Below are 25,882 nucleotides of genomic sequence, written 5' to 3' on the forward strand. Positions count from 1 at the left end.
TAATCTCTTCTTAATATTCTAATTGTAACCATTTTGTGTAAAAAGGTGCTTTTTTAAACATAAATAAGAACTATGGCCTAAAAAGATTTTAAAATAACACATTAAGACATTTTATTCTGTGGTAGATATTTAAAATGACGATCATTTTTGGCGGTTAAAAAAAGCACTCCAGAGACATTTGATGTTTTTTGGTTTATTGGACTCGTTGCTCATGAACCACCGTCAGCAGAGCCGTCTGCAGTCACAGAGACCAACATGATTGTTTTCATTTCTACTTCTTCAAGTATTTTTTTCCCCTCCAGATCTAAAATGTTAAAACTCAAAGCATCGGGGTAGGATGTGTGCTGACTGCAGGGGGGGGGGTGGCCAGGTCCGGTTCTGGTGCACGACAAAAAGCAAAGCCGGGGGGGGGGGCACACACAGAGGGGTGTCCACACTTTGATCCCCCTCTTGAGGCCAAGGCAGAGAGGAAAACTCCAGAAATTAAAAATATAACTTAAAAAGAAGACAAACAATCATAATAAAACGGCTAAAAGAGGCAAAGCTGCAGCCCTGAAGAAGAGGCACGCTGTTGGTGATGCTGCACATGCAGAGGGAAAAAAACTAAATCCAAACAGAAAAAGGAAAAGGACACCGAGGTCAACAATGATGAATCTGAGTGTAAGGAAGCTCTCCAGATACCTGAGTGCTGAAACTAAAGCAGCAGCTCCCAATCCCAACAGAAGACTGCTGGGGAGTTCCCAAAACCAGACCTGGAAACCAGTTCAAGCATTTCTTTTTCCAGTCAGACAGGAGCACATGGAGTCGGACCGCTGCCCCCTGCTGTTCTGACCGTGACAGTGCAGCGCATCGTATTGCTGTGGCGGCGCAGGCCTTCGACCGGACGCTGCAGCGCTCTTATTGCTTCGCAGGCTGAACAGGCGAGCCGTCCACGGCGAGCTCTCATTAGGACCGCCCCCCTGCGGGTGATGGGAAGAGTCCCGGCGGGGGAGGGGAATCTGTTTGGCACACTGAGGTGTGGAAGGCCAGCGCAGGACCAGGAGTGAACCTGCCGGGTCCGTTACAGTCTGTGTGTGTGTGTGTGTGTGTGTGTGTGTGGGGGGGGGGGGGGGGGGGTGTCCTGTACCAGCTTTGTCAGTGTCTCCCCCCTCCTCTGGAACAGGAAGCTAGTGATGCTGGGGATGAGGAGGTTCTTCTGCAGGTACCGGCTCTTTTAAAATAGAACATCTCTTCTTCTTCTGTAATGTACACACTTCCCTCAGCACAGCCAAGTCTACAATCATTAGCTTCATTATAGGACTATGAAGGATCAAGGACAATAGAATAATACAATATATATATGTACACATAGAGTTGTTTCTGACAGCAGCCCCTCTACAACATAAACGGCGTATTTACAGGGAAAAAAGGTCATTTACATCCCGGCGCTCCAGGCTCAAGTTAAGTGTGTTGGTGGGGGTGTGTGGGGGTGGGTGTGTGTGGGGGGTGGTGGTGCTGGTGTGTTATCTCAGCCTCTTCTCCGCTGAATAGATGGACATGTAGTAGTCGTTGCTTCCAACGGCCAAGTGAGGCTGAAAGGAGGAGGGGAAAAAAGAAGAAAAAGATCAGAGCAGCAGAAGGAAATCCAGAGATCGTTTCTCACAGGGATTTTCCCAGACAGGCGGAGTCAGTCACGGAGCTCGCCAGCAGCTTTTAAGGGGCGCCAAAACCAGGAAACTAAAACTTCAAGAGCAAAACAGGATTCTCCATCCGTAAAAAGGTATCGTACTTGTAATAAGGGATTTGTAGGAAATGTTTCATAACTGCCGAAAAAAATAGTCTGTCGGTAAAACGGCATTGTGTGTGAGAAACGGCAAATGGGCAGACGAGAGCGCAGACGAGAGCGCAGACTAGTCCGCAGACGAGAGCGCGCTTTGATCTCCAATGACCAAACCCAAGTGACCTGTACAATTCATTTGCTTCTCAATGAATCAACCAATCAGCAGCTTTTCACTGTCATTCATGACCAAAAAACAATAACAAAAGTTTCCTTATTCACGAAGGGGACGAGACAAACTAGCGTAAGATACAATCAGAATTTCCTGAAACTAATAGCTTAATTTTTTAGTAGCAATGTGGTGATTATATTGATACGTTAATTGCCATATTTCCAGTGTCTTCCACCATTTCCTCTCGTCTCCTTTGTGTAGAATAAAGAAACTTTGTTGTTGTTGTTGTCGGGTGCTGTGTCTTTTTGGAGGTCCCTTGGAAGGAGCAGCTGCATCCTAAAGGGAGCACAGGTGCATCTTGCAGTTCCCTGGAGATGGCCTGAAGGAAAATGGAACGTACCACTGTGGTGTGTGTGGAAAGCATATTGTGAAGTCTTTGTAAGGATAATGTAAGTTAGACGCACTTATATCGTCCAGGTGATGCTGTGGTAAGACGCCCTTAAGCCACACTCTAAAACCTACCGGTTTAACAGCACTAACCAGCTCTTAGTGCAGTCTGCAGGATTTTAGACGGGGTTTAATAAATGAAATATTCTGTACAACCTGCCTGCTCTTACTGGTATTGTAGAAGTGTTTGATATGACCTGTCACTCACCGCCGTAGAAAAAAAACACGCATGAACATTTTCATTCTTCGGGCTCAGCGAGCGGTCTATCAAGTTTGCCAATTTTTTGCCCACAGACAGCCCGTTTCCACCCCTTAAGGGCAGTTGTGAGGAAGAAATAACTCACACTGAGCATGAAGACAAAAAGGAGAACATTTTAGGCACGATGGCTCCAACCGTGACTCACAAGTGGTTAAAACCATTTCAAACAAGAGTTAAATATCGCCTGTGGGAGGATTAATCCGCCTGTGTGTTCTTCAGGATGTGGGAGGGGCCTGACAGACTTAAGAACAACCTGTTCATGCCAGTCTCTGAATGCTCTCCATGTACGCAGAAAAAGGTGGTAGTTGTGTCGCTTTAAAGTTTGTTTTATGTTTTTAGTTGCTGGTCCGGAAAGCGGCACAACTGCAGAAACTGAAATCTGTTTGGAGGAAAAGACGACAGCAGTTTCTGACGCTGATGGAGAAGGTTTGACATCTGTACTTACCCAGTATGGGTGGAAGGCTAAACAGCTGATGGCGCCGATCCTTTGCCCCATGAAGCCGTCGTAGTACTTGATGTTGCTGATGACGTCACCGTTAGAGTTGTAGACGGCTATGAACTGGTTCATCGACCCGCTGAGGGGGCGAGAGGGAGGCATGAGGAGGCGGGATTCTCTGAAGGAGGCGCGTCGGTTGGTGCGTCTGCACAAGAACTCACCAGGCGAAGAGGTTGGCCTGCGGGTGGATGTCCAGCGCCGTCAGTCCCTTCACGGTCTGCAGCACATTGATGGAATCCGGCGTCCGCGGCTCAAAGAAGCGAACGTCTCCGTTAACGCTGACGGGGGGAGGGGGGGCACCGTGGTCAGAACCGGCAGAACGTACACCCGTGTTGGCGAGGAGCGAGCGTACCTGACGCTGATGATGTTGCCGTCCGCCTCCTTCTGCAGATGAGCTTTGACCACCCAGGCGCCGTGCTCCCTGTACGTCATCACGCGACTGCCAATCACAGACCACAACCAAGACCGTCTGAGCGGTTTTACATTTTTCTATACCTCAAAGAACTATAAATCTAGAACTAATTCAACAATACTTTGCAGGTTTCACCTATCGTCGGTTAATTTTTAGAACGTAACTATGGCAATAAGAGTTTTTAAAAAAAACGTACAGTTTAAAAATAAACTAGAAATGTCACTTTAAAAAAAATCTGCTTCCGTTAGATTTTTGCCTTAATTATTTTTGATTCTTTCATTATTTGCTACATCTATGATCTGTATGTTTACAAATCTGAATCAACAGGTAATGATTCTAAAAAGGAAAATGATTTTTTGCATGAAAAAAACAACAACACATAAATGTATATGAAGGTGATGAAGCTACAGTTGGTGCAAAATGAGCATTAAATTATTATTAATATCCTGCATCTTTTTATAGATATAATATCCTATTTGAAAAAATCAATACATATTTAAATAAAAAAACTTCAAAACTACCATTTTTTATGGTTTTATATATTTTATTTAAATCACTTAAGGCTTTTTAAATAATAATTTAAAAGTTGGTTAAATTTGATCTGAACTGAATTAGATTTGAAAAAATTTGAAATAGAATGAGTTTTTGCTGTAGTGTTAGAGTTTCCTGCATTCCAAATTATTATTTTACAAATACAACATATTTATTAAATTTAAATCAAAACCTTTTTTTTTTAAACTTTGATCAATTAGTTAAAAAATAAAATAATTTCCTGCCTGCAGTTTATTTTCATTCTCAGTTTAAATACTTACACGTATTTTTGTTTACCTCAAAGGATGAAAAAAGACTTTTATTTTCTGAACCTTTACAGTTTTCTTCAGGAAACTTGCTTCAACTTCAAGCCTTTAAAGGTGAATTAAAAAAAAAAAAAACTAATGCAAAGTAAGAGTCCGACTATTTTAACGTAATGATGTAATACAGAATAGTAACCACAGGGTGGCAGCAGAACATCAGAACTGAAGTAAAGAAAAGCCTCAAATGAAGCTGTTAAGTGAGAAAAATGACAGTTTTTATAATGTAAGAGGGTTTTTTTTGAGCTGGCAGGATCTGAATCCTCACATGATAAAAATTGAGTAAAATATCAAAGATTTCTCTCTTTGTAAAGCAGAAATCAATAGTTGTTCAGGAAGTCTTGAGATAGAACGTGTATCCGTGAAGTCATAACAATAAGAAAGAAATAGTTTAAGAGCTTGAATGCCAGTTTTACCACTCATTTGGACCCATCCTGCGGTCGAAGACGCGCACAGACCCGTCGCCCAGGCCTGCCACGACGAGCGAGCGATGGGAGTCGCAGGACAGGCTGGTCACGCAGCTGTCGGCACCGGTGGGGATGTCCTGGGACGCAGAAGCACAGAAAGGCTCGGGTAGCGGTTTGATCAGGTACAGAGATTTCCCATCAAACCTCCTCTGAAGTCATCCATCACGTGCAACTCATTTGAAGCTGAACTCTGCGTCGACACGCAGCCACAGGCGAGTCGGGGCCATTTGCACCTGTATTAAGTCCATCCATCATGACAGTGATTAGCAAAGCGCGGCCCATGAACGCGCTAAAGAAGGGAAAAGCACACTAACTGCCTGGAAACCAGCAGCAGAGCTCGCTCGGTGTACTCATTAAGTTTTAATGCGTTGGAAAACAGCTCAGACTTCAGATTTCAGCTGCAGTTCGGAAACTTTTGCACAAACTGGTAGCTAAACTGGACTTTTAACGCTTTTCTAATTGGATTCATGATGGATTTGAATAAAAAGAATGCAAAGATTGTGTTTCTTCATTATAGATTATAGTAATAATTAAACTCTATGTCCTATTAGTGATCCAACTCAGATGAGAAGTTAAACATTTGACTCTGTGGGGTCTTAGAGATCATTTTTTTTTAATGTGTTTAATGTTAAATGAAGTAAACTTTGTAGCACAAAGTTTGCTAAAGGCTAATTCTTTACATTTAATCCTTTCCTACACCTAAACATTCAAAATTAAACCTTAAAGCAATTAAACTGCAAATTTTTGATAACTATGTCTTTGTTGCAACAAAGGTGTAAATCCTAAAAACCAATAAAAACATTTTTACTATGCATGTGATTTATACCTTTTCAGTTTAAAGTTTAGAAAAACATCCTTTTTTTGTAACTAATGTCAAATTCCCTCCAATAAACACTTTAGTTGATATTTCACTGGAATTCAGGGTAATATATATTTTAAAAAAAACAAAACATTTTTCTGAGTAAAAAACAACTTTGTTCGTATTTCTAGTCAATCTCACTTTGAGAATTTCAAGCAAAAGAGGCAAAATTATAGGAAACATTCAGGAACATCAACTGTATAAAACAGACAAAAAAAAAAAACAGCTGGACTTAAGGCCTTCGTCAAACTCCTCATCTTTCCAGATCTGTTCTTTGGTTTTGGTTCTTTACAGGGTTATGTATATTATTTTAAGTGGAAAGTGGAAAATTTATATTTCTTTGTGTTCTCTGGTTCAAAGGGATCAGAAAGATTGGATCATGGAGGAGCTCCAAGTACCTGAACCTTCATTTCTCTGTCTGTGTCCCAGATCCTGATGATTCGGACGTCTCCGGAGGTCATGAGGAGGCCGGTCTCCTGCTCCCAGTCCACGACCATCCCAGCTCCTGCGGAGCAGCCCAGCGGTCAAAAAGCAGAAAACAGGAGGGGAAAACGCGGCACGGTTGCTCGGCCGCCATCATCGCGGCAACAGAAGGAAGCGATAACGTGAAAAGCATGAAATATTAGAGAGCTGAGATCTAATTTGTTCACAGTATGTGAGGTGCTGTTTCAATTTGTTATTTTGGAGCATTAAATTGAATTGAAAATGGACTTTCAGGAGGACAGCTGTTGAACGCGCGGCAGCATGTGTTCCTGCCTCCAAACGAGGCCCACACAATCTGCTGGAGGTTTCAGGCGACTCCTGCTGCCAAATTTAGCAAGTCAAATTAAAGAGAGGCGGAGCCGCGTCTTGCACCAACGCATAACTGACAAAACGCAGAGAGGAACAATATGAAATCAACAAAATAACACAATAATAACGTGAAAAGAAATAAAAACCGAGAGCTCTCAGGAGCAAAATAAGTGGATTTAAGCGATTTATTGCATTACATGTCAGCCTTGGTTACAAAGACTGAGCTTTCTCATAAAAACTGTGGATTTGGGGGCAGAAGCTTCACGCAGACGGGGGCACGGCGCAGCGTTTGGCGTGCATCCTGCCGAAGCCACCGGTGGGAGATGCACACGCCGACCCTGGATCTGAGCCGTTCAGCGTTTCAGCTGTGATGAGCCATACGGCCCTCGCGTGAGAAGGCGAGGGGGCGGCAGGAGCCAAGTGAGCAAAGACCCGAGACGCCCCCGGCAAAAGGAGGCTTCGTCACGGCCTGGTCACGCAGCGCGGCGGCCGCACATGCCACTGCACCCTTCCCATGATTCATGGCACCGTGGACGGTGGGGGGTGTGTGTTTTCCAGCGCCATAACTACCGTTTCACATCTTTGCATCATCGCTAGAAGCGCTGCACACTTCTTTCTTCTCTTCTGTCAGTGTTCATTCCCTCACGCTGGTTCAAATCCTTAGCTGCCTTGCTAATCGACACAAAATCATACAACTCTACGGCGCAACACAAAGAGCTCCATCCAGAAAATACAAACGAAAGGAATAAAAACGAAAAGATATGAACGCTTTAACACATTTCACCGATTTTCCACACTTCTCTTCTTAAAACAAGAGCGAGCTGTCTGACATTCTGATGGTTTTTCATGACTGCACCCGATACATTATTCAGACGTTGAGAAAAGGAGGTGTGTGATGCATTCAGTGGCTCATGCAGCAAATGAAAGGTTTTTTAGGGCGCTGGATCTATTCAAAAAGTCTGAAATGTGTAACAGAACCGTCAAGATGTGATGGGAGGAGCACACGTGCCCTCTTTCTTCATCTACGTGGAACAGATGATCTCACTAGTCCATGACACGCAAAACTTCATCCAAATTCTAGAAATGTCGAATAAAACCACCATTTCGCAATTACACTGTTTCCATTAAATCCCAATTATGCAAATAAAAACACACCAGTTCAAGAACATGGCGATGGATGTGAACAACTAGCGCTCATCTTCATCTATCAAAGGAGATGACGGCGTCTTATTCAGGCTATGGAGCGGCTACGGATGAAGGGATTCTGGGAAATGGCGGTTAGTGATTTTACAGAGGAGCTGAATTAGCGCTCTTGCCTCACAGCAAGAAGGCCCCCCGGTTCAAGACCCGGCTGGGGGACCTGATCCAGAACACCTATGGGGAACCTTTCTGTGTGGAGTTTGCATGTTCTGTCCGTGCATGCGTGGGTTTTCTCCGGCTTCCTCCCACCGCCCCAAAACATGCTTCATAGGTTAATCGGTTACTTTAAATAGTCCCTGGGTGTGAATGTGAGTGCGCATGGGATGGGTGTGTGACATGACTCATTTAATTTTTGTATCCATTGCAGTTTTGGTCAAATTTGATCAAAAGAAAACAACCTACAAGCGCTAAAACATTTTTTCGATAAAGGCGAGGAAATGTGGTGTTGGCAAATTTATCATCGCAAATCCAAATTGATCAATTTTATAGTCAATAGAAACACAACTTTTGAAGCGAAACTGTGAGTTTATGACTGAGGTTCATGGAGCTGAGGGTTCTGCACAGAATGTTCAAAGATAGAAAGAAAGTTTACTCGCCCTAAAATCTTCAGTGCCAGATTGTGAAGAGCATCTTTTTCAAAGGATGGGAACAAAAATACTTTCTATGAATCAAATATTTGCCCATTTAATCTCGTTAACTATTTTGCATCATCTTTAGTTTATCTAAACATCATCTGATCAACATCTGTGTTCCTAAAATGAACTCATTTCCCAATCTCAATTTCATTTTTTTTACTTTCCGCTTGGCGGGTTTTTGGAGCGGCACAGGAAAATATGGAATGAAAACAACCAAAGACCTGCAGCCCCATCAGAAAATCCTGTCGGCTCAAAACCCAGAAAACAACAATTTGGAAGGTGACCACAAACACCAGATGGAGGACCACGAGCTGCAGCGCTGAGAGGAGCACACGGTGTGGGAAGGTAAACACTACATGTCTCGTTAAAGACCCACTCCAATGAAAATGCTGATTTTAAGATGTTCTTGTGGCATTTTTCTGATGGAAGACAAATATAAAGAAAACAAAGCTCAAAGTGGCATTTCTGAGTATTTCTTTATTCAATTTTGATTCAGGAGCAGACGAAATAAATGCCGTCAGAAAAATATTTTATTTGTGACATAGAAAAGCAACGGGGAGATCAAAGAGGGGCGGGGTTGCCCTGTGCCAATGTTCCCACCTAGAACTTAGAGGTGAATTTCTAATGAACTACTGCCATTTTCAGAAACTACGGTATTTTTCAGAGTATAAGTTGCGTTTCGTTTTTACAGTTCTGTCAGGGGTGTGACTTATACTCAGGATAGACTTGTGTGTGATTTTTTTAAAAAACATAAATAGGCTTATATGTTTATTTTCACACTAAAGCCGCTAGAGGGCGCTGTAGGTGTGTGTGTGTGTGTGTGTGTGTATCAATATTTGCTACTGACAGCAACACAGCAGTAGAAGTGCCATCCAGAAGTTTCCCCCTGAACATTATTATTTTGTTTTATTTATTTTTCCTTCCTTGGACAAATGCAGGACAGCAAGTCATCAAACTGGGTTCCAGAGACACTAAGGAACTGCTGGAAATGCAGCTCCTGCACTACAAGGTAAAAGATTACCTTTAAAAAACAAACATATTTGATATATATGTTTTTTCCCTCTTTATTATTAGTTTTCGGTTCCTGCGACTTATACTTCGGTGCGACTTATACTCAGGAAAATACGGTATTTCCTAGGAAACTACAGGCTTTTTGATTTTAGTTAAAACAGGATCATCTTCATTAAAAGACAACTGTGAGCGCTTCAAAATTGATCAAAAGATGACCGGATTGGGTCCACAACAGAGCATTTTCACCAGCCTCTGTTTCTCTAGTTCACACACCTTTCCTTCACGCCAGCAAACACGTGCACCGCGCCGCCACGTGCTCCCATTAGGAGTCGTGATGGTTTTTTCTGAGCCACATGTGTCAGAGCCTCAGACTATTCAGCTCCAGCCTGACGTCAGATGCAGGAAAACCATCTCACTGATGGAAGAGGCAGTCCCTCTGAGCTGATGGTGAATCAGAGCTGCTACTTTCTAGTAAAGCAGGTAAACTTCACCTCCTTTGCAGCAGAGGATGACAGGATGTGACATGAATTTAAACTCAACAGCAGTCCACGCACGGCTTTTGTCTAGAGATACGGCATAATTCGTCACAAATGCATCATTTCTGGCTCTACGACAGACATAGAAACATTGTTAATAACCTTTATAGCGGCAACGATTTATATTCTCTAAACCCTTTCTGTCAAAGAAAACATTTAGAATTTATGATGAACGTTTGACTCTTAAACATGACAGTGGAAAGGTCAGGTTTTCTTATTTTTCTGTGGATTTGGATGACAGTGAAGTCATAAAAAACCTTCTATCACAGTAAACCTTAAATGAATCAGGTCTCAATCTGGTCTATCAGCTCTGAGGTTTTTGATTTCCTTTAAACATCACACAAACGGGAATGTCGTTCCTCCAAACTGAACAGGGAGAAAGCTTCAGATGAATTTACAACAAAGCAGGACAATCCCAACAGAGAGACGCAGTTGTGTTAGATAATCCTTCCTTATTTATGGGACGATGTAAACAGAATGCTCAATTCTTGCATGAGTGATTTTTACCCACAGAAAGGATCAGAGTTTGTGTTCTTTTTTTGCTGCCAAAAGTCGGTAACTCTCCCAGCGACGGGTGAGGACGTTCTTCTTTGTCCCTGTTTTAACTCTGTTTGTTAATTTTGGGCAGCAATTAACAGCAATCAAAAATCTACAAAAAAAAAGAATAAAAAGACAGAAAAAAAAACGACCAAACAAAAACAGCAGCCTAATTTTAAGAACCTTATGGGTTCTAAGGGGGTTAAAGACAAACCTATCTGGAGCCAGGAAAGTTCATAAAGTACCCACTAGGGGGCTTCCTACTCAAGCAAATTGGTACAAAACCCTAAAACAACTTAAACGAAGATTTTTTTTAAAGCTTTTTTTCCCCCAGATCAAATTTAAAATCTGCTGCCTTCGTTTGATGTGCTGCACCTTTTAGTTCCGCTCACGTCATCTTTTGATTTATTTTCAAAGCGTTCCCAGTGGTCTCTTCATGATGCATTAAAAACCTGTGTTGTTTTCTAGGGCATAGTTTCTGCAGAGCGGCAGGAGTTCATCAGGAATTCACCTCCAAGTTGTCTATGGAGCTGAGTAAGCCCGCCCACACTTCCAGTCATCCAACCCCATCACAACTCCAACATACCATTACCGGTTCAACAGAAATGGTGAGCAATGTCGTAGCTATCCAGCCGTTCAGTTTTGATCCAGATTCCAGCTTAGACGAGGAAAACAAAGACGTTCATGGAACTGTTTGTCTACAAGGGGATGCATCGGAATGGAGCGGCGCGGCGAGCTTGTGGCCCCGCCCAACATATTTTCTACATCACAGATCGTCTGCTCCTGATTCACAACAATTTGAATAAAGAAGATACACAGAAATGCAATTTTAATCTCAAAATTCTTTATATCTGTCCTCCATCATGTGAAAAATGCCACAAGAACACTTTAAAAACACAATTTTTATCAGAGTGGGTCTTCAACTTTGACGGTGTTGTGCAGATAAGGTTGTTGTGTGTTGCCGAGTCAGATCAGAATCTCTCACTGCAGCGCACATGCTGCCTCAAAACAGTAAACTCCCCGATGAACTGTTGGACTCCAGACGTACGAGTCATTTAAAGATCAGATAGAAATGTCTGGGTAAATGAAATAAGAAATGAACAAGCACGAATTATGGCCAACCCCCTCCCCGACACAACAGGTCAACGCTTTAATAAAAAGAATCAACTCCCTTCCTTCTGTCTTCATCACGTCCATCACTTCAGAACCCAAACACCGGGCATCGGGGTATCTTCCAAACCCTGCTAAAGACGGGAGTTTCAGGTTTGATACGGACATGTGAAGGAGCAGCTGCAGAAGGAGCAGCTGCAGAAGGAGCCAGGAAAACCTCTCCTCAGCTGTAAATCTTTAAGGTTTTAATTTTCTCCTCCTTGTTGAGATTCAACGCTCTCTGCCCCAATAACAAAATGTTAGCAGATGGCTTTTCTGCTCGCAGAATGTCAACATTTTAACACCATTAGGATCTCATTGTTGTTCCAGCACAATCACTAATTTGTGATTCATTCATCTTCTCCTTTGCAAGAACATATTAGCTTGACTCTCCTCTGACAGCTCCCTCTGCATTCTAATTCTGCACCATTATCCCCAGCGATGGCCTCCTATCCCACAGAGTGCAGCTCATTAAAGCGGCTTCTTCTCTCCTTCAGCCTTTCATGAATGGCAATAAACCTTCTCTGCTACTCCAGAGAATTTAATGCTTCGAACAGAAGAAGACTCCTTCCAGTGGAAGCGCTCTGGCTGACACTTTGCTTTCCGTTTGGAGCTCAGCTAACATTGGGAGGAGGAAAACACTTTGACCTAAAGCAACATTTCTAACTTCAGTTTTTTTCTCAATAATCTTAATTAGCGAGAGTCAAGAAGATCCCAAACTTGCGAAACTTTAACTACGGCAGTTTTCACACGAAGCAAGAACTTCAGGTGTGACAATTGACTGTAAATGAGAACTGGACTGAGTGACTCCTCCCCTTTCGTATCCCAAACAGAGAGCCAAAATTTCATAGGTTGTGTCCACATTCCTTCACTGCTGACTACATAGTGATCTATATAGTGCGTTCCCCATTTTGTAGTGCTGTCCAAATGCAATATTCCAAAATTGAGTGCCCTGGTAATTTCCCAGAAGCATGGATACCAACCCGTGTGCATCGATGCTCACTAGACTGGCGTATATAGACCTCAATGCATTGGGTTTGAACAATTCTTGCAAACATTTCTTATTTAAATGTACTTTTTTTATTCAAATCATGAACGTTTTCATCATCAGAACACAGTGGATTCATAAATAGTCTTTATAAAATGTTCATAGTAATTAGTTTTTTATTTTGTGAAATTTGTGACGCCATAGTTGCCATTAAAAACAGAAAAAACAAAATGGATGGTGTCTGAAATGCTTTTAAAATCAAGGGCACTAGATAGTCTTTTATTTGGACATGGTTCTAGACTTCTATAGAGAAATAAACAGCAATAACTGAGTCATCATATTGGTCAAAAGAAAACTTCTTGCACTACTACAATTTTTTTTAACATGCTCTTGATAATTCTATTATTTTCATGATATATTTTCCTTTATTTTAAGTTGTTTCAAGTTATAAATTGACCAATCAGATGACTCAATAAAAGTAGGTGGTGCCTGTTGGCCCCCATGTCCACTGTTTAAAGCTCACTTCACCTTGACTCGGATCAATCACTGCTTACTGACGACGTCTAGTTTTAAGATGGTGACCGTGTCAGTATTGCAAAAAACAAAACAAAAAAAAAAACAAAAAACAGGCGACATCATTGACTGAATTTAGTTGTATACAGGAGTAAACCATTTTCTATGGATGATGTCAAAGTCGCTCAGTCCAGTTCTCAGATACATTTAATTGTTGGGACTGAAACGGCACATTTACCAGTGGTGGTTTCACAACACAACCAAGGGGGCGGGGCAAACAACGACAACAGGAGTGAAGACCTGTTTTAAAACTGCCGTCACTTTAACCCAACAAGACGGTAGAAGAACTGTTGCCATAACTGATGCAAAACTGCCCAATTATCTAGAAGTTTCTTAAATAAAATTAGGTTGCTTAAACTACACTTCAAGTAATACTTTTTTCCTCGCCTTCACCCAACAGTAGCTGGGACCCGAAAGGCATTCAGAAGATGGAATGAGGGAAATGAATCTGTCTTTTTTTCTTTATGTCAGCACATTTATGTATTAAAATAAAAAAAAAGGAAAATTAAAAAGAAAAATCAAGATAATTTCAGGAAAAAAATAAGTCAAAGTAAACAGAATTTACTGAATAACTACATTACGGTGTTTTCTTAGAAGTTAAGAAATAACCCATCACCTAAAAAGCTGGGCCAAGATAAAAATAAAAAAGTTAAGTTTAAATGAAAAATATTCAAATTATTTTTCAATTAATCTAACCAATTTTCTAACTATTTATAACCAATTATAATCAATTATGAACAAATTTGAGTAATAAAAACATCTCCTAACAATAGATAAACTGAGAATAAACATCACTGTCAATCTTAAAATTGTGCTTTAATAAACAGGAAACTTTATTTAAAGGGTTTATATTTTTAGAAATAAATTGTAGTTACTGTCACACCTTTAAGAGGATTTTGAAGTAAATTTAATTGGAAAAGTTATAAAGTTAGGAAAAGAATTTCAAGAAATTTCTCACAATTGAATTTTTGCTTTTCATTTGACTGAAGAACGGACATTTCCACATTTCCACACTTCCATTCACGACTAAAAGCGGAGTCAAACTTTCTGCTTTACATTCTTGGAAAATCTGCAGACAAAAGAAACGAGGCTGCCTTCAGGATTTTTGTCATTTTCTCAAACTTCCGAGTCTTCTGCTCCAAGTCTTCAGCAGGTCTCAGGATGAGGATTTATCCAGCTCCCTGAGCTCTGATGTTAACAAGGCAGCAGGAGTGCAGCTGAATGTAGAGCAGGGCACAGTGTGAGCGATTCCCCACGGCTAACAAGGAGACGGCTGTCCTACTTTTACTAATGTCGTCAGAAATGGAGGACAATGACTGATGGGATGGAGTAACCTTAAACCTTTGGGTGCAAACGAGGAGAGCATGTAGGGAAGATGTAGAAGAGGTCACGTTAAACCGATCTTAGCCCAGAACCTAAACAGATGGACTGTCAATGCAGTGTGCAAGAGGCGAAATCCGATCATTTCTGCGCCTTTTTCCTCTCTGCCTTTGACGTCCCTTCCGTTCTTCTGTGCATGCTAACCAACGCGTGTTAGCACGGATCAGCCCCAGTTCTGTTCACGCTGATCTGTCCAAAGAGACAGGCTAGGAGACAGAAATCATGTCCAACGCCAGACACTCTTAATGAAACACTTAGCTCATGTCACGGCACCGTTTAGTCGAGCTTTGCTTTCATCAGGCCGCCGCCGCTACAGGATGTCTGCTCCTGACAGAAGCTGATTTATTGGCTGCTCGCTTCGAGCACAATGACATCTAGCAGACTGTGTTGAAGACCGAAGCGGCCTCTACTCAGGATATCAAAATGATTAATCTGCTTCATGCAAAGAAAGTCTTTTAATAAAGTACTCGAAAATCATCCTTTTTATTTTGATGGATGCTAAAAAAACTCAAAGTTGGAAGAAAAGTTATCCCTAAATATCTTTGGACAAAAAGACAGTATATACTTTGTTATGGCTGAGAAGATTTTTGTTTCCCCGTGCCTCACTAAGGAAATTATTTTTTCTTTCTGGGAAACAGTATTTACTACACTGAACAGATAATCTCTGATTACCTTTTCAGTCTCTAACCTACAGGACTCTAAACGTACTTTGACTGGAGTTGATACTTTGACTGGAGTTGATACTCCGGGGGTTGCCCATGTTGGGTGCACTGGGCCTGGGGGTTGGGGGTCTCTGGGGCGGCGGCTGCTGGGGATGAGTTGTGCTTGTGCTGCATAGATGCTGACACCCCGGCCAACACGAGGACAGGGCGGACGGCGCCTTCAGGGTTCTCTTTTCTTAAGCTCTGTCATGTCTCTTTTACTTGTGCTTGTTTTTGTGTATTTTATTATGAGGGGCTTATTTAATTATTTTATTACATGTGTGGAGATTGGTTTTATTGTATTATTGATTGTTTTTTATGGAAAGCACCTTGAGCTGTCTGTTTGCCATGAAAGGTGCTTTATAAATAAAATTAATTTGAATTTGATACTGCCCACCTCTGAGTCCCAACAATGATAAAAAAATAAAATAAAAACAAGTCGCTAATTGTGCACAAAACAGAGCTCTAATAAGATAAAGAATAACTAAAAATCCCCAAATTTGTCATGCACTGAAAATGAACATTAAATACATTTTTGTATACATTTATTTTGGCTGTCATTGCCAACAAAGAGTATATAACAAAGTATTTAGTTGAACTTTTGTTACTGACCAAATACTTATTTTCCACCATGATTTACAAAAAGAATTGTAAAAAATTGTTAAATTTTTTTTAAAAAATTTAAAAAAATAAAAAATGTGATTTTCTGGATTTTTTCCCGCCATTTGTCCTTCATAGTTGATGCATGTATGATGAAAACGACAGGCCTCTCTCATCTTTTCAAGTGAGAGAACTTGCAAAATTGGTGGCTGACTAAATACTTTTTTGCCCCCGTGTATTTATCAGATAACCATTCTTACTCTGATACCTTTTTTTTAAAACATGTTCTTGATAATCCTCTTTTTTTTCCCATTAAATTTTTTCTGTAGTTTAAGTTCTCCAAGTTATAAACTGACCAATCAGACGCCTCAATCAAAGTAGTTGGTCTCAATTTGAACATCTTTGACAGATTCTTCTGTCAGTCAACGTGAGGGTGTCCAACAAGCTCTCTTCCTGACTGGCGAGAGTGGTTGCCATAGAAACCACGACTCATAGCGACCCGGACCAATCACTGCTTACTGACGTGGTCTGGCTTGGTGTTAGTTTCCCGAAAAAATGGGGACTGAAAGGACTTTGGAGCTGGAAGTCAGTCATTTTCTATGTGTGACGTCACACTCACTCGGTCCAGTCTCAGGTACCGCCGATGGCTTTACTGAAGCATAATTTCGTGTGCCACTGAGAGCTGTGCATATGACGAATATCTGATCTGAATGTTCAAAATAGCAGTTAAGGCAAAAAGCATTTTGCATTTCTGTCAGATGAAAAGCGTCATCTTGTGTAATTATTTTCCTCCGGAACCATGGAGTGAGTGCCAGGGATGGGGTGGCAACGAGCAATGGGGTGGGTGGGAATGATCGAAGAGGGAATGAAAGACACACAACAAGAGGCACGCTCCCAGCTGTGCTAGTCCAGAAACGTTTGCCCTGAAACTCAGGGAGACTAGAAGAGAACGAAAAAAAAAAAATGAAAAGAAAAACTCACCTCCTTGCTTACTTCTGTCAAGATAGATGGAAACCCTTCTGGCCAGACCTGCGAGCAGGGAGGGAGGGGGTAATGGAGGGGGGGGGACAGCAGGAACGTAACAAAGCAAGCCACAAATTAGCAAGAACCCCCCGTGCACGCTGAGAGTCACACACGTTTGACAGAAAGGTCATACTTGTGAGGCGATGCGTCATCGCGTCAGAAGTATGCGGCGCCCCTGAAGTGCAAACCACATCAACAATTCACACAACGCAAATAAACAATAAAGACACTATTAAAAAAAAGCAAAACTAGTGATAAAAAAAACAACAGTTCATGTTAGAAACCAAAACATAATTTAAAAAAAACGAAAATGAAACAAAATAAACAAGAAATGTTTTAGAAAACAAAAATGTGTCTTAAGAAATCCAAATTAAATGATGAAAACAAAACCAAATAAGAAACTGGACAAGGAAAGTTTTATAGGACATTACTGATTGGATGACGTTTGTTCACCTTAACGTGATCGGATCACGGAGTTTCCGACTCGATGGAGTCGGATGAGGGATCCTGATCAGGAACCATATATTCATTTTAGTATTATTTTGGTCATTACTATGTATTTCTAGCTAATAGTTTTACATAAATGTCCTAGTGTAAAGTCTGTATATGATGAACACATCACAACATTTATTGCTGTAAAACGCAGCAGAATACGGCTCTAGTTTGAACAGGAGGCGCACAAAACCAGTTTTGACAGCTAGCGTCTTTATTGGTCTGTCTTAATGCAAACAAAAACCTTAAATTTTTTTTTTCATTTTTTATTCTAGTTATTGAGAATTAACTGGAGAGACGGCAGCGAGAAGGCTGCCAAGGGACCGTCTACAAAGTGCAAGCTCTGGGAAAAAGGGACGAAAAAAAGAAACCTATAATCTCTTAAAAACACATAAATAGTTTAATTGATATGAGCAAGTCATAAAATACATTTCATCATATTTATGCTATGACAACGACTCTGGATGAAAGTCATTATTTTTTATTTTTAGGAATTTTTTATGGAGATACAAATCAGACGATCAATAATGTTCTGAAGATACTAAAACTACAGTCACCTAACACTCTCACATGAATAATTATCAACTATTTTTACAAGTTAATAGCTCTTTTTAAGTGTTAGATGATAAAAGAAAGTTACTATAATAAAAAATTGGGGACAACCTGGATCTGTTAATTAAACTTGTTCACTTTATTCACGAGTTTCAAACATGTCGGATCAGGCTCGGTATCGCGGATCAGGACGCGGAATCCAATCGGGGCCAAACAATCCTGTCTGGATGTGTGGAATTTTGCCTACACTTCTAAAATGTTGATATGTTTTGTGATGAGTGATTCGCTGACATGATTTGCACTTAAGGGCCACCGTAGAAGTATTTCTCCGCATGCTTTCGAAAGAGAGAAAAACAAGGCAGCTGCTTACAAAAACAGCCCACTGTGGCTTCAGCAAAGACTCTAAATTAGTCAAAATCTAGAAGTTCTTTCACCGCAGCTGTATAAAAGTTTATGAATGGTGAGAAAGAGTTTTGAAGGTAATGAAGATGCATGAAGACACAGCAAATTCATGGGGAGAAATAATGCGGGACTATGAAGCTCGTAGCTGCTGCCTTGTTCAGCCTCTCTCCAGAGAGGAGGGGGGGGGGAAACAAAACAATATCAAAGACCCCAGCAAACAAGCCAGACAGTCTACAGAGGTGGTTGACTGATGGAATGGAAAAACAGCAACCAGGCATGTTATTGGGCGGTGGAGATGGGGGTGAGTGAGGACAGGTCCTGCAGGTACTCGGGCTGAGTGTGTGTTTGTCTGCCAGCTTCTCCTTCACACGGAAAACTCCTCCAACAACTGAAGCTGAGGGGCTTTTTGGCACAACGAAGCGAGGCTTGTGTAACATTTTGCCGCTTACATTATTAACATAGGACGGTTAAAACTATCAAAACACAAACATGCATGTCGTAGAACCAGAGATGCTCCTTCTGGTGGTAACAAGGTTCACTAAGAGGCTTGAAGAAACTCTTTTGTGGAACTGATTTTTTGTTTCTCTGTTTTTTGGCTTGGATTTCACGGGCCAAACAGGAACTAATGAGACAGCATGTACCCCCACCACCGCCCCCACTGTCCATGCTGCTTTCAGCCAGCGAACAGCGGAGGAGAAAAACTGTCCAGCTGCACAAATGTGCCCCTCGTACTAGAAGGAAAGATATTTTGGCAAATATTCTGCCAATTAAAATTAAAAAACAAACAAACAAACTAATAAGTGAATAAAGAAATGATCAAGTTTATGGAAACTTCTCAAAAACAAGAAGATGTTTTTATCAGTTCTATAAAGTGTGGTTGTTGATGACTTCATTGTCTGGAAATTCCCACAATCCTTCCTGCAGCTGTTCTGGTTTCTCAAAACCATCCCTGACCCAGAAATGAAGCAAACGCCTGAGGCGGAATCCGCGGAGCGCCGCATGTTAAACACCACAACACAAAAGCGGGTGGGTGTTTCTGACAGGTGTGAAGTGCCGCCGTCTGCTCTGGTTCGCATTTCTAAGGATGATCCGCCTCCAGAAGAACAGGAGTGTGTCAGCAGTGAACTTCTACAGCAAACTGATCACTAACACCTGAAAACCAAATCCAGATCCTTACACAGGAGGAGCACATTAAACCTACCTGCTGGGTCTCATGATTTACTGCTGACGGGCTGAACTTGACCCAGTTTGTCAGAGAGGACAGATGCATGATGGGTAAGGTGTGTGTAAAACAGGTGATGAACAAACAGCTGACAGCAAAATTTGCAGTTTCATGTTTTTGATGGATGCAAATCTAAAGAACCAAATTTAAAATCTACAATTTAAAAACAGAAATGGCTTATTTTGGTAACTTTTACTCGGATGAAACCTGTTCTGGTTTAAATGGAGAATGAGCTGCACTGATTGACAGCATTGACCTGTTTGAAATGAATCCTCTGGGAGCTCCTGTCAGTCATTTCTCGCCACTGCGTGTTTCCATAGTTTAAATACTTCTCTGTTTGGCGGCAAATACCAACTGCGGTTTTGAGAAGATTAAATTAAATTACAAAGAAAAACTGTGTGACTCAGCATAAATGGAAGATGGCTTTTGCATTGTCTCTAACCTCTGACCTAAGAAAATGCAAATAAGGTCCTAAAAAAGTGCTGAGTTAGCTTACACTGCTAATTATTAAGATAGATCAAAATGCATTATGTCTTTTTTTTTTCTTTTTTTGTTAAAGACAAGGATGACTGTCTGATAAAAAGAATTTATAACTTAGCATGACCAGATTCTATTAAATGAACGGTGCTTGTATTACCGTCCAAATGTCACCAATATCTTAGTTAATCCTAGAAATGAAAAAAAAAAGGTCACATTCTTTACTTCTTTCCTGATAACTTTATACGTACAGAACACTTTATCAAATATTTTCCTAATTTAAAAAGGACATTTTTGAAAACAAAAAATTTAACGGAAAAATTAAAACGGGACCATTTTTTTAAGGTTAGATGATTCGCCTTAGAAGAGATTTTTAAAGAGTTTTTTCCCCCAGTTTTCTATTATTCTCTATAACCAGGTTGACTGTTTTTAGGGCTGTGATAACTGCCACCCCATCAGGGCAGTAACCTCCTGCATCATTTTCTCTCACTTTGTATTGTGCACACACTTTTAGACACTTTCTTTTCAAACACATACACACGTTTGTTTAGTTTAAAATAGGAGATCCAGTATCACATATTTTAAGCTTTATTTTAATTGTGCATTGAGGCTGGAACCATCAAGTCAGGCCTGACACAAGAAAGCCTGCCGGTCAGCAGAGGCATTATATTCAGCAGGCAGCTAATCGGACTAAACCGTTGCCTGGGGATGGGGGAAGAAGAAACTCCTTTCGTGTTGAATATTGCTTTTCTTTAAATTCTAATTGTTGTTAATTGGTTGAATGCTGTAAAGCATTCAACCCTTTGTTTTCCTGTTTCTCTTTATTTATTATTCTTTACGCCTATCTTCCGCCGTTTTTCGCCGCTTAACTCGTTCTACAATTTTTAACCGATTTTAACCATTCAACTTTTAAAATGTTCAGCTCTTTCAGCTCATTCCTGCTATGACTTTTGGTTTTTCAAATCCTTTTACTTTTTAAGATATTCCAGGTTTTCCGGGAATTTTTGTTCCATTGAAATACATGGAGAATTTTTCGTGCAGAAGTTCACAGCTAAACTCCTTCTACAATTTTTCACCTATTTTAACCGTTTGACTATGACAATGTTCAGCTCTTTCATCTTATTCTAGCTATGACATTTTGGTTCTTAAAATCCTTGAACTTTTCCAGATATTCCCGGATATTCCCGGATTTTCCAATCTTTTTGCTCCATTGGCCACACCTTTGCTTCTTTAAACAATTGTAACTTTAACATTCTTTTGGCTAGAGACACCGTTCAAATATTGAAATGTTCACAAGGATTTGGACTTCAACATAAGGTTCAAAATTATTATGGGATGGCAACACCACCTACAGTTTGGCGGCCATTTTGTGCCAAAATGTGAGGCAATTTTAAACTTCTTCAAACTTTCACCTATTTTTACCATTCTACTATTACAATGTTCAACCCTTTCATCTTATTCCTTTCAGCTATGACTTTTGGTCCTTCACATCTTTGAACTTTTCCAGATATTCCCGGATATTCCCAGATTTTCCAATCTTTTTGCTCCATTGGCCACACCTTTGCTTCTTTAAACAATTGTAACTTTAACATTTTTTTGGCTAGAGACACCGTTCAAATATTGAAATGTTCACAAGGTTTTGGACTTCAACATAAGGCTCAAAATTATTATGGGATGGCAACACCACCTACAGTTTGGCGGCCATTTTGTGCCAAAATGTGAGGCAATTTTAAACTTCTTCAAACTTTCACCTATTTTTACCATTCTACTATTACAATGTTCAACCCTTTCATCTTATTCCTTTCAGCTATGACTTTTGTCCTTCAAATCTTTGAACTTTTCAAGATTTTCCAGGATTTTTGCTCCATTAAAATGCATAGGGAATTCTTGTGCTTAACCTCTTTTACAGGTTTTTACTTTTTTTAACCATTTTACTTTTAAAATGTTGATCTCTTTCAGCTCAGTTCAGCCATTTATTTTACACATTAAGCTTTCTTTCAGCAATACAGCATTCAACCCTGCATTTTCTTCTGGAAATGCAGCTCCTTCTAGTTAGTTTTGTATGTTCATTTACCATAGGATGGACATCAATTTTGTTTGTTTGCTGTATTTTGTAGTTTATCTTTTTCAGTCCCCCCTTGTTTGTCTACTTAGTCTGATCTTCCATATATTAGTTCCCTTGTCTTTCTAATTAGATTGGTCTGTTTAAGTAAGCTTGTTTGTGTGCTCAGTTGGTTAAGTTGGGGCTCCTCTGTTAAATTCAAAGCTTCAGTTCCTTTTGTTACTTTGACCTCTTTTAAGGGCTCGTTTAAGGGGCTGACCTCGGGTGGTGGGCAGCATGTCGGAGAGGCCTTGCCACGCCGTCACCATCTCCGGGTTCTTCTGGTCAGCAAAGTTTTTCCAGATCCGCAGCGCTCCGTCGTCTAGGCAGAGAAGAGAGAAACGTCAAACAAAACTAGGACTGAAATTTTTGTGCTTCATGTCTGATCAGGTTACATTTCACTGAGAAATAGGGACTTGATTCTTATAAAATGTTTCTTAAATGTAGTAAATATATAATATATAAGAAAAACTCATTCCGTCTTGTTGGAATGTTTCTTTTTTCACCACTGCATCCTAGATGTAACTTTAGTAGAAACTAGAAGGAGCTGCATTTCCAGAAGAAAATGCAGGGTTGAATGCTTTATTGCTGAATGAAAGCTTAATTTAATTTAACACAAAATTGCTTTTGCATTGTCTCCAAAACTGTTGCCATCCCATAATAATTTCAAAACATATGGTGTAGTCCAAAGCTTTGTGAGCATTTTAACGTTTGAATGAATAGCTAAAAGTATTTTGAAGTTATAATGGTTGAAAGTAGCAAAAGTTTACCAATGCATTTTAATGGAGCAAAAAATCCTGGAAAACCTGGAATATCAAGGAGCCAAAAGGCATAGCAGGAGTACGCTGAAAGAGCTGAACATTTTAATAGTTAAATAGTTAAAAAAAATTGAAATGTCCGAGCCGGGTCTTGAACCAGCGACCTCATGCACGAAGACTTCCCTATGTATTTCAATGGAGCAAAAAATCCCTAAATCCTGTAATATCTTAAAAAGTTGGTGGATTTGTAAAACCAAAAGTCATAGCTGGAATAAGCTGAAAGAGCTGAACATTTTAATAGTTAAATGTTTAAAATAGGTTAAAAATTGTAGAAGGAGTTAAGCGGCGAAAAGCGGCAGAAGATGAGCGTAATAAATAAAGAGAAACAGGAAAACGATGGGGTGAATGCTTTACAGCATTCAACCAACTAGACAAAAGAAGTAGAGTTTCTGGTGTGTGGTTTGATTTAAGTGTGAGTGCTAGAAAGTGCAACAAGAAGAGACCTTAAATACTGGAGAAGAAAGGAGAGAAGCATCTTTAAAGAGTTTTCTGGAAGGCGTGAAACAAATCAAGGCAAAAGCATAAAAAACTCTGCAGCCAGGATCTGCAGAAAATGCCTGCAAACTCTTGTGAGGAACCCATTACCTCCCATAAATGTCTCGGCTTGATTTAAGCCCTGCGCTTTACATTTTTAACTTTGTATCTTTATGACGGATGTCCTGGCCCACGATCCCCACCCCCCGGCACTTGTCTGATGGAGAAAAAACGGAATAAGTGCACATTACGTTTTGATGAGATGGAATTTAAATGCATTTCTCCCTGAGCCTTTTGTCAGAGGTGTGTGCCGCAGATTCATTCTTATTTAATTAAACGCGCTGAAGATCAAACAAAATCAATGGCTTTTAATGTGTGGTTGTTTTCTACAGAACCGCGTGTTATGAAGATAAAGTCATGACGGATAATTACTTTGTTCGGTGAAATGATGAAGGAGACAGGAGACAGAGAGAGAGAAATCATAGTTTCTGTGGTGCTGCTGGATGTCGACGTCTGGGTGGCGTGTGACCCAACCTGTTGCGGTGAGCAGCAACGAACAGTCGTGTCCGTTCAGATACTGCATGGCGGTGATGCGGGTGTACCGCGGGTTTCCGTTGTAGAAGTAGTCCAGCCTCTCGCCCTTCTCCCAGTCCCAGAAACTGCGGCAAACACGGCCATCAGGCGACAGTCAACACGCTGCAGAACGTCTGCAGGGCGAACCGAGCGTCTCACCAGATGCTGTCTTTGTCGGCTACGGCGATGCAGGTGTTGAAGGGGTGGAACTTCACGACAGATGGAACTCCGGGGTTACGGTTTATGAAGATTTGATCGTCCAGACGGGAAATACCTGGAAATGTAGGAAGAGAGTGGATCATAGTCAGGAAGAGGGGATTTTATAAAGCTTAAAGCAAAAAAAAGAGTCAACGTTTCGTTTTAGGATTACAGAAAAGAGGATTGGAGTGGGACTTCAGGCACCTTAACCCAAACTCTGCTGCATCACAAGAACCAAAACTCACTGGGTTTCTGAAAATGTACGCAGAGCGTTTCCAGGAAAGAGCCAGAGAGCGCTTCATTAATCAGAAACAGTGAACACAAAAATAAGCTCAGAGCATTTAGACAAACATTTATCATAATGGTCCACTCTGATGTGCCTTATTTCATTTTTCTAAGAATTTTCTAGGCTGCAGGTGCACAAAACTTAAAAAAGGTCTCTGAGAAATTCAACACAACAAGAAGCGAAACAATAATTTGTATTCATAAGAAGTTTTAGACTTTCCAAAGGACCATAGGGCTTTTCTGAAGGGACTTTAGTGAGTGGAGGACTGTGGTGGAGATGCACATTCAGGATGTTAAATGATGGTCTTAGAATCATGGAATCAAAAGCATGGCCCAAAACAAAGACGCTCCCAGGATTCCTGCATAACCACAACAATGTGCGCGTGGTCGCAATGAACGACCGAGTCATGAGTTAAGAAGAAACCAAATCAACACAAACAAAAGGTGCAGACCTCTTACAAAAACGAGGTAGAATCAGAGATTCTTTCAGCTTGTGGACAGAATAACGGATGAGAGTCACGTTTTCTACCATCACACATGACTTGTGTTGTGAAACACACAAAAATACTATATTTATTTTATAAATACACTTTTACTAAGAAAAAAGAAGAAGACATTTCATTCATGTAAGAACCATCGGTCTTAATCATTAATTTCATTTTTATTCTGTGTCTACACATGCTGTGAAGATGAGGGGGAGGTCAGTGGCCACCAACCAGTTACAGTTGGGTTTTAGACCAACAATGTTAGCATCCCTGTTAGGTAGATATTCTAATTTTCTCAAGTATCCCTGCTTTCATCATGAAAGATACTCCATTACGTTCCATTATTGTTGAGCATCATTAAGGGTTTCTCCTCACTCGATTCTGCTTTCATTTCAAGTTCCTAATAACTTTCAATAGTTGCTTCATCCTGGTGAAGTGGGGGGAAACTTCAAACTTCAAGATAAAACTTTATGTGACTTTCTAATTGTTTCAGCTCCATGAGGCATGATTTGAAACGTTTGCCACAGTCCTTAATGTCATTTTAATTTTTTTTTTCAGGCTTTGGTAAATATTTTGAGATGTTTTGTTGTTTTGGGGGGGATTTTTGTTATGGTTTCAGGGGAAAAAATACTTATACCAATGAATAAATGGTCCTTCAGTCTTAAAGTCCCAACTTTGATCCTGTTTTGATCCATTTCAAAAGCTTTCCCAGTGGTCTTTAATTGTTAGCAAGGAGCTACAGACTTGCCGTAGTAGCTTCTGCATCACAGCTACAGGCTTTTACAACAACATGTTTCTTTTATCTGATCCTGATTCACCGTGATATGAAGGAAGAAATACTCTGAAATGCAATTTTAATCTTAATTTTCTTAATATATGTCCCCTATCATCAGAAAAAAGGCCACAAGAACATGTTAAAAACATGATTTTCATCAGAGTGGGTCTTTAGGACGACATAA

At 40.5% G+C, this 25,882-nt stretch overlaps 1 protein-coding gene and 1 long non-coding RNA gene across 8 annotated transcripts in view; one reads left to right on the top strand and one right to left on the bottom strand.

The window, feature by feature from the left end:
• Positions 1–1,111: 1,111 nt before the first annotated feature.
• Positions 1,112–25,882, bottom strand: part of rptor (regulatory associated protein of MTOR complex 1) — a 175,746-nt gene continuing 150,975 nt past the window's right edge. For 5 of the 7 annotated variants that reach the window (XM_023954643.1, XM_023954642.1, XM_023954645.1 and 2 more), the window contains 10 exons: positions 24,115–24,229; positions 23,917–24,041; positions 22,311–22,412; positions 16,803–16,850; positions 6,118–6,224; positions 4,810–4,937; positions 3,483–3,569; positions 3,292–3,408; positions 3,080–3,209; positions 1,112–1,571 (listed from right to left, as the gene is read on the bottom strand). In XM_023954643.1, coding sequence (XP_023810411.1) covers positions 1,503–1,571; positions 3,080–3,209; positions 3,292–3,408; positions 3,483–3,569; positions 4,810–4,937; positions 6,118–6,224; positions 16,803–16,850; positions 22,311–22,412; positions 23,917–24,041; positions 24,115–24,229 — 1,028 coding nt within the window. In that variant the 3' untranslated portion in view covers positions 1,112–1,502. The remainder of the gene's footprint in view (positions 1,572–3,079; positions 3,210–3,291; positions 3,409–3,482; positions 3,570–4,809; positions 4,938–6,117; positions 6,225–16,802; positions 16,851–22,310; positions 22,413–23,916; positions 24,042–24,114; positions 24,230–25,882) is intronic. The other 2 variants (XM_023954647.1, XM_023954644.1) reach the window with 1 other exon arrangement.
• On the top strand, positions 7,902–11,096 carry LOC110016366. The gene is made up of 3 exons (XR_002291650.1): positions 7,902–8,691; positions 9,285–9,355; positions 10,899–11,096. It is a non-coding gene; the product is annotated as an uncharacterized LOC110016366 (long non-coding RNA).

The sequence above is a fragment of the Oryzias latipes genome, chromosome 1 (assembly GCF_002234675.1).
Source record: "Oryzias latipes chromosome 1, ASM223467v1".
In the NCBI taxonomy this organism is placed as follows: Eukaryota; Metazoa; Chordata; class Actinopteri; order Beloniformes; family Adrianichthyidae; genus Oryzias; species Oryzias latipes.